The 8,614-nt window shown below is 52.2% G+C and overlaps 1 protein-coding gene across 1 annotated transcript; it reads left to right on the forward strand.

Moving 5' to 3' along the window:
- The first annotated feature begins 1,469 nt into the window (after positions 1-1,469).
- On the forward strand, positions 1,470-4,622 carry LOC311602562 (melanoma-associated antigen 11-like). Its single transcript, XM_084790818.1, has 2 exons — positions 1,470-1,542; positions 3,459-4,622. Exon 2 carries the CDS (start codon positions 3,523-3,525, stop codon positions 4,432-4,434), a length of 912 nt encoding a protein of 303 aa, XP_084646944.1. The 5' UTR covers positions 1,470-1,542; positions 3,459-3,522; the 3' UTR covers positions 4,435-4,622.
- Positions 4,623-8,614: the final 3,992 nt, after the last annotated feature.

The raw sequence follows: 8,614 nt of genomic DNA on the forward strand, positions 1-8,614 counted from the left end.
TAGAACGAGGGCACGAGGGCTTTGTGTGGTCCCTTGTTGGAGGCGATGTTAGGCCCCTCCACACATTCCCTTCTTCCCATGCTAGGCCACCTGGATTGCTAGCAGACACTGGACACCTCCTCTGGGTAACAGTAACCAGATGCCCAGTGCTCTGTGGATAACAGCTCCTACCATGACTCACCTTCCTGAGAGAAGAGACAAGAGTAAGGATGGAGCACACCTCTACACACCTGGGCTGTATCTCTGTATCTCAAAGCTGGCAGAGGGAGCAGGGGACCATGGGGATTCTGAAGAGTTTTGTATTAACTCCTCACAGGCATTGGCTGAATCCTAGACAAATCTTTCAGGCAAGGGCCACCTCTGATCCCCACCTGTTCCCTCGAACAGGAAGTCCAAGGTGACAGCTTTGGTCCACAGACTTCCCCAGGACCAGGGCTGACAGCAGAAACAGCTTCCAAGTGTCTTCTATCAGGGGTCTCCTGGATTCTCCTTGAGGGCCTCGACAGATCCCTGGTCTTACTCAGCAGGGAAATACCTAGGACTCCCTGAAGCACTCACTACAGGATGATTCAAAGTTGCAGTGAGTCTGGCTATTCTGTCTTAAGGTCTCCCAGGGATCAATGGAGTACAGAGATCCTTGTGTGATCTGATCACAAGTCCGAGGATGGGATTCCTAGGTGGTCGGCCTAGGACAAAGTGGGGCCCGCAATGATAAACAGGAATCACATGGACAATCAGGCCCCATATGCTCCTTGACTAGGGCCTTTGCAAAGGCGTCACATTGAGGCATTCCCCACGGGAAAGAGGACTGCTTAAATGACAGGAGAAAACTAGGTCCCAAGAGGGGGCTGTGGAAGTTTGGCTGCGCTTAGGGTTACCCCAGGAGTATAGTTCAGTGGCTGTGGTTTGTGCTGCCCCAGAGTGACACAACTTGTGAGAACGAGCCCCTTCCCCTCCCTCTAGTCCTTCCCGGTGGAAATCAGCCCATGGGGTCTACTTCAGAGTTTTCCAGAGAGGAGTGGTCACATGACTTTCTTGGTCATTGTCCAAGTCACGGCCTCAGGACCCAAGCGCACAGGCCTAAAGAGTAAAGCAAGTATGCATCTTGTTCTGGGTGCTAAAGCAATGTTCACAGTGACTGTGGTCATAAGCCCCCTCAAACCTCTGCATCCCCATCGACATCCATGGACATATCTGGATACAGGACCTGGGGCCTCAGGAGCAATTTTACCAGATTCCTGAAGGAAAGGAGCTAGGTGGTTTTTTCAGCATTCCAGGGACTTGTGTTCGGGCTCAGAGCCATTTTGTGACACAAGTATTCCAGCATCCTGGGACTTGAAGGGGAAGTCATTTTGTTCCATGCCCAACAGGGAGAAAGTGAGGAAAATAGGCAGGTGGTTTGTTTCAGCATCCGGGGACTTCCGGATATGAGCTCAGAACCATTTTGTGATGCAAGCATTCCAGCATCCGGGGACTTGAAGCAGGAGCCATTTTGTGCCATGCCCAACAGGCCGACTGTGATGCTGCCCTTTCCGAGTCAAGGTGAGAAGTTTATGGCTGGCAAACGACCTTTTCAGGACACAGACCTTTTAAGAGAATACAGTGTTGACACTGGCTAGTGTGTCTCCAAGGGCCTCGTGAGAGTCGGCATGAAAGCCTTGCCTGGGGCCAACTCAGAGGTCCCAAAGGTGGCATGAGAGTAGGGGTAGGGGGCAGGGAGGCCAAGCACCAGCGAGAGGGGCCCACAATGTTTCAGCTCTTCCCCTGTGTGATCACTGCAACAAACAGAGTCCCATTAGCGAGAATCAGCCTTTACCCCATCCACTCCCTGTGGACACAAAGCTAAAGGGCTGATTTTTAGAGGATGGGTTACTCCCTACAGTGTCTTAGTGGTCATTGTGTGTGTGGGACCCAAGAGGACAGCAGAAGCCTCACTCCACCTCGCAGGAACCGCTAGACTCGGGAGACCAGGTTCACACCACACTCGCACCAGGTTCTCAGGCATGGGGCCAGTTTTGTGTTTCAGAAGCAGGCAGGGTGCCAATCCAGACCACAGACAGACAGGTAGACAGGGAAATTGAAGCTACATTGTATTCTTTTGAGGCTCTAAGAAACCAGCCTAGGCTGACTTGAGGTATTTTCCCTGCTCTGCCTTCCAGGTCTGTGTCTTAGGACTTGAGAGTGTGAGAGCTGTTTTTAGGTTCCTGTTGCTTAGAGGTTGCCTGAGGGCCATCTGACAGGGAAGATCTCCTTCTCTGCCATTTCCCATGCAAAAGAATTTCCTGGAGGGCAAGGCAGGCTCTCAGAGGCAAGGTGACAGCACAATCTGAACTGAAGAGACAGTTTTCACCTGGTGGGCCCCCAATTAATGCAGCCTGGGACCTAGTGAGGAAAAGGTAGAAAAATAATCTGGCATCCCAGGCATTCAGGGCACAGGTGGGCCTCTGCACACTCTCCAGTCTGAGAGGCCTTGAGGAGGCTATACTGACCCACTGTGTCTTTGCTTCAGACTGGGGATTGAGAAGGAGGAGGCAGATTTACCCTGGGGATAAGGCCTCAGGTTGACACAAGTAAGGAAGCAGGGGCAGCAAGGAGGCAGAATGGGACCTCTGACAGAAGACATGCAAAGGCTGCCCTGCGGCAAAGCAGACTCTAGGACTGGACTCACTCTAGACCAAAGATGCCACCTCTGATTTGTGCTTGAGGAGCTAATGTGGGGCTCAGAGGTGGCTTGGAACCTGGAAGCTGGAGCTGAGAGTCCTGAAGAGCTTTGTGGGATAGGAAAGGGAAGGAAGACTTCAGAGTCTGCAGGACAATGCAGGGGCGTGGCCTTTTGGCTCTTGAGTCACCACACCCAGGCATTTCAAGAGCTGGTTCATCTTCACTTCTGTCTCCTCTCACAGGAAGATGAGCCTTTGGAGCATGGGGTAGCACTGAAAGCAAGAGAGAGCCAGGCGTGTTTGACAGAGGAGGTAGGTATTGGCAACCAGGTGAGTTGTCATGGTCATTAATGAACATGTGAGAAGGCCCAGTCCCCCAGAGAGAGGACTGCATAAAGCATGCCTGGCTCTGTGCTGCTGCGTAGGGAACCCTGAGGGGGAGCTGCAACTCCTGCCATGGAAAACTGGGTTTCCAGGAACGGGAGCTAAGATGCATTTCAGGTGGAATTTGGAAACTCATAACAGAGAAGAAAGGAGGCCAGGATGGGTGGCCATCACTGCAGATTCCACCACAGGGCATGATGGGCCGTGCCCCAGGCTCAGCCATCATGTCAGGGTACAGTACTGCTAGGTGTGGGAGTGTGCCACAGTGAGAATCCTTGCACTCAGAGGCACATGATGGACCAGAGTCCTTTGGGCATAGGGCACCCCTCCCTAGGCAAAACCCTGCAACAAGTTTTGAGCTGCCCAAGCTACAGGTATCAGATTCAACTCACCCTTTCTGTCCCCCCCCCCCAGGCTTGTGAGTCTTCATCCCTCTGAGCTGCAACAACTCATTTACTGGGTTCCCAAGGAAATCAGCATGGATCCAACTGACAGCAGACACACAGCAAACCTCCCAGACAGCACTCAGTCACAAAGCAGGGCAAGGGGCCTGGAGCGTGCCCATGACCCAGGAGCTGAGGCAGGCGAGGTGGAGGCCACCGCCACCCACTCAGGCCATCCATCTCTTGGCGATATGCTGGGCTCTCCCCAGTGGCCTCAGAGAGCGTCCTCTCCTGACTATGTCAGTAGGGCATCATCTTTTGAGTCTTTTGGCAGCCAAGCTACAGACCTGGCTGACCCACACTATCCCTCACAAGGTGTCCTCAACAGAAAGATGATTGATGTGGTTCACTTCCTTCTCCTCAAGTACACTAGGAAGCAGCTGACATCTAAGGCTCAGATTCTGTACATAGTCCTCCGCGGTTACGAGGAATACTACCCTGTCATCTTTTCTAAGGCCTCTGATTGTTTGAGGCTGCTCTTTGGCCTGGAGATAGTGGAAAGAAATGCCCTGGACCACATCTACTCTGTTGCCCTTGCCCTTGGGATCACCTACCATGGCACTCAGCATGGATTTCCAGGCGTACCCAAGACAGGCCTGCTACTAATCGTGCTGTGCATCATCTTCATAGAGGACAACTGTGCTAGTGAGCAGGCCTTGTGGCGCGTACTGAACAACATGGGGGTGTATGCGGGCATTGAGCATTTCATGTACGGGGAGCCCAGACGTCTCATCACGGAGCATTTTGTGCAGGAAGGGTACCTGGAATACAGGCAGGTGCCTGACAGCGATCCTCCTTCCTATGAGTTCCTGTGGGGCCCAAGGGCCTATGCCGAAACCACCAAGATGAAATTACTCAAGTTTTTTGCCAGCATCTTTAAGCAGGATCCCAGAGCCTACCCCTTTAGATATGCTGAGGCTTTGAGAGAGGAGATGGACAGGGTCTAGGCCAGGAGGGCCGGGCAGATGGCCCTTCTGGCTCTGCCCTGCACACGTTCTACTTCCCACACGGGCAGTTCCCATCCAACCCCAGTACAGGCAGAGTCAGTCATCTAAGTACCACACCATCATGTGACACAGGGTGGGAGGAGCTGTGTGAACCACTCTCTTCTGTTCTTCCCTCTACTCTGTCCTGTCTGGGTGACTTGAGGTTGTCTTGTTGTTATAGAATGTTGCTACCTTTACTACAAGGCTCATGAACCTGGGATGTCTTAAGTCTGCAAATGGATTTAGCAATGCCCTTGCTGTTGTTCATCCACTTCAGGAGAAGGGTATTATTGTGTAAACAAACGAGAATGACTTCCTTCTATGTTGTACTATTTCTCAAGCTACGATGGCATTCTAAGTGGACATTCCCAGGCAGTGGGGAAGGCCTTGGCCTTTTCCTGACAAACAGAATAAAATGATCTCGATTGCTTCCTCAGTTTTAGTCTCCTGTTCTGGTTAACTGCAGTGAAGAGGAAGGGAAGGTGAAAGCAGTTTCTTCTGCATGCTCTCGCTGGGCACCAGCTGCTCTGTGAGAGGTCCTGGGTTAGCAGGCAGCCTTAAGGCTGGTCCACCCTTTTCTAGGAAGTGGTGTCACTCAAGTGTCCCAACCCTGTCAGGAGGACAGGTGAGAATTCCCTTCACAGCACAAGTTCAGCAATGTTGCCGAGGGGTCACCTTCGGCCAGGAGCCCCAAGTCAGTGGAGTAAACCAAGGCCCTTATGGGTCTCAGAATTAACTAACCAGGAACAGGGCCTGGGGCGGTGCGAATGACTTAGGGCTGAGAGAAGGGAAAACTGCTCCAAGTTGCTGTGCTGCTGGCCTTGGCAAGGAGGACTCGGGCTGGGGTCTCCTTGGTGACTGAACACTAAGTTAACACAATACAGTCAGAAAGGGTGTATCCCCATCACCCCCAAACAGGAAAGGAAAAGTGTGCAGACAGGGAGCCTGCCCTGGTATTAGAGATACAGAGGACACAGCACGTGTAGGGCATGGTTCACCTCTGCCCTCTGCATGTGTTCCTCCTCACACACAGGGTAGAATCATGGGAAGGTGAGGCCTAGAGCTCCTGGGCAGGGCCTCTTCCACCTCTCTAGTCAGGAGAGACAGAGATGACTACTAAGGGTGTATTAGTGTGTTGTCTACATGTAAAGTGTTCTGCACGTGTCCCTGGTATCCCCAGAGGACAGAAGACGGTGCCACATTTCATGGAAGCAGTGTTCCACACGCTTGTGAGTCTGCATGTCAGTGATAGAAACTGAACCTTCCTCCTGCAATACCAGCAAGTGCTCAGCCAAAGCTCTAGCAACAGGCCAATTTGTTAAAAAACAAAACAAAACAAAACAATTCATTTGTGTCTGTATAGGAGAGTTTGAGGGTGCACTCATGCATGCCTCAGTGCTGGTGGGGAGCCAGAAGATATATCTCAAGTTGGCTCTTCCTTCTACCTTGTGGTGTTGGTACCTCACTGGCTTCTGCTGCTGCTGCAGTATGCAGTCCAAGCTGGCTGCCTGGGAGATTCTGGCCCATTCTCCTGCCTCTCCTGCCATCTTGCCAAAGGAGGGCTAGGATTCCTGCATCAGGTGCTAGCTGCTGCATCCCACTATTTATTCAGGTTCCAGGAGGTAATCAGACAGATCCTCAGGCATGAGCAGCTCCACTGTTTTCCTGTGACCTGTGCCCGCAAACAGAAGATAGCATTTTAGCTCAGTTCTCTAGTGCAGTGGTGACCGAGATCTTAACATGTGCCCAACAAGCAGGAGGATTTAGTAAAGTTTGTTCAGGAAATGTCACTGTGGCTACTTAGCTGTCCCCTGCCCCTCCTTTCTCTGTGGTTCTCTCCCCTCAAGGAACTGCACCTAGAGGTTCACAGTCAGGACCCCACTTCCCAGATGAGGAAGTGTCAGGCATCCTAGCATTGGGAATGTCCCCTCTTCACACCGTTTTGTGAGGTTTCTCAAATGGAGAAAGCCACTCTGATCTTTCTTAATTCAGGTAGGTACTTTGCAAGGACACTAAAGGTCTCTTTTTGAGGACCAGTGGTCTGGAAGTCACACAGCTTCGTCCCTGTGGTCAGCCTAGCTCCAAATGCCCCACACTTGTGTCGATGAACCCCCTTTCCTTCCCTTCTGGGGAACCCAACAGAAACATCATTTTTAGGCACTCCCAGAGGAAAAGATGAGTGAGTAGCTTGTAGGGTACGCACAGGTCCTGAGAGGGCACTGTGGGAGCTCTGGTCTGGTTACAACAACTTCAGATAATCTCGGACAGATGGTCTGGTGAGCTGCACCAAGCAGGTACCAACATGGGGCACTGAGCCCCCTCCCTTCACACTCTGGGGCCTCTGTGGATAGAAGGCATTTGAGAGGTTCCCAGAGAGAAAGGGGCCCCAGGACTTAGTCAAGACTGAAGTTCAGACTAGGTCTCAAGAGCTACAACACATGTCCATGGCCACTGACAGTCAAGTGCAGTGTGTCCTGCTGTGGGTCTGGCAACAAATCTCCTGTGACTTAGAGGAAGAAAGGGCAGCTCCCCAAGCTTCTGCATCCCCATCTGTGTCAGGGACCTTGGGGGTTGGAGTGTCTCAGAGCCATTTTGGGAGATTCCTGGAAGGAGAAAGCCATGATTCCCTTTTGAAGCATATGGGCGAGAGCTTAGGGTGGGCTGAAGGGGCCTCTCTCAGGATAGGTGAGCCACAAATTGTGCTGCTTCATGGCGTGGTTAGCAGGCCAGCCAGGAGGGCTGTGCCCATGGGCTCCTCCTTGGGGATTTAGCACAGGAGCCTGAGAGCAGACTGTGATGGCTCTGGTCCAGAAACAAGCACTTCAGATCCTCTGGTCAGATGCTCTGGTTTCCCTGAAAGAGGATCCCATCATCCCCAGGGTGAGAGTCAGACCTGAGAGTGGATGGCAGAAGACACAGTGCAGAGAGAGGGCCCCACAGCTGTACCCATGTGGTGAGGGAGCACTGTGCCAAACAGGCTCCCAGTTGCTGGAGTCAGCCCTTTGCCCAGTAGGGCACTGTAGACAAACACACAGGAGCTATTTTTAGAGTTCTAGTTATTCCTGACAGTGGCTTTGCATTCGGCATGTATGAAGGACCTGAGAGAAGACTGCAGAAGCCCCACCCCATCTAGAAGGCACCCAAATGGTATTTCCACCAATGTGTACTTGAAAGAGCAGGCCGATCCCACTTTCTCTCCAAGCATTGAGTGCATGATGCCATTTGGGGACTTCATAAAGAGGAGGGGACCAAGTGTCAGTCAGTCAAGTTGTGAGCTCTGAGTGCTTCCCTGAAACTGTACCACAGTTGGACAGGCATTGCAGGCAGACAGGCAGACAGGCAGACAGACTGGGATAATCAAGCTACTGTGTGTAGGATTAACAGTGGTGAAGGAAACTAAGGCTGACTTGTATGAGTGATCCCCTCACCAAGCTTCCTCATCTGCCTTCTGCGACCTCAGGGTGAAGGCATGCAGGCAGATTATATTTGATGCTTTGTGGTTGTGAGTGCTCAGAAGATGCTTCAGTACTGACATACAGGAATGAGATCCTAGTCCACACTTGCAGGTCTACCAGGGCAGGGGTGGTGGGATGGCCAGGCTATCAGAGCCAACTGACAGCACAGGTTGGACCTGAGAATCACTTTCTAGATAGAGACTCTAGATAGCGGTAGTGCAGCCTGCCACTGAGCAGGGCCCATGTTCTTGGTCTACACAGCACAGAAGGGCTTCCACACTCCCTCAGTCCCGGGGGTCCTTGGTGTTGTTACCTTGGGCATCTTTGCTTCAGCTTGCAGTACTTGAGGTGACAGAAGAGCCGGACTTGTCCCAGGGAGAAAGGCCTAAGATATGTAGAAGTAAGGGAGCAGGGCCAGAAGGAGGAGCAAGGAGACCTCTGAGTCAGTGCATGAATAAGCTCTCCCTTCTGTCAGCTGGGCCAGGTGGTGGGGAAGACTGTGGACCAGAGATGCCACCTCTGACTTCCTGCTCTGGGGACCTCTGAGGCGAGGATCATCACTGACCTTGACCTGAAGCATGGATGTCACTGATGGAGGTCAGCAGGGGAATTGTGAAGTGTCAATAGGAAATCCTTTAGAATCCCCAAGACAAGAGTGGACACCTGCTTCTCTTGCCAGTCTTGAG

This window comes from Acomys minous, assembly GCF_964271855.1.
Source record: "Acomys minous genome assembly, chromosome: 7".
NCBI classification, from domain to species: Eukaryota; Metazoa; Chordata; class Mammalia; order Rodentia; family Muridae; genus Acomys; species Acomys minous.

Coding starts and splice junctions, on each gene's coding strand:
- LOC311602562 (XM_084790818.1), top strand. CDS start 3,523: ATGGATCCAACTGACAGCAGACACACAGCAAACCTCCCAGACAGCACT.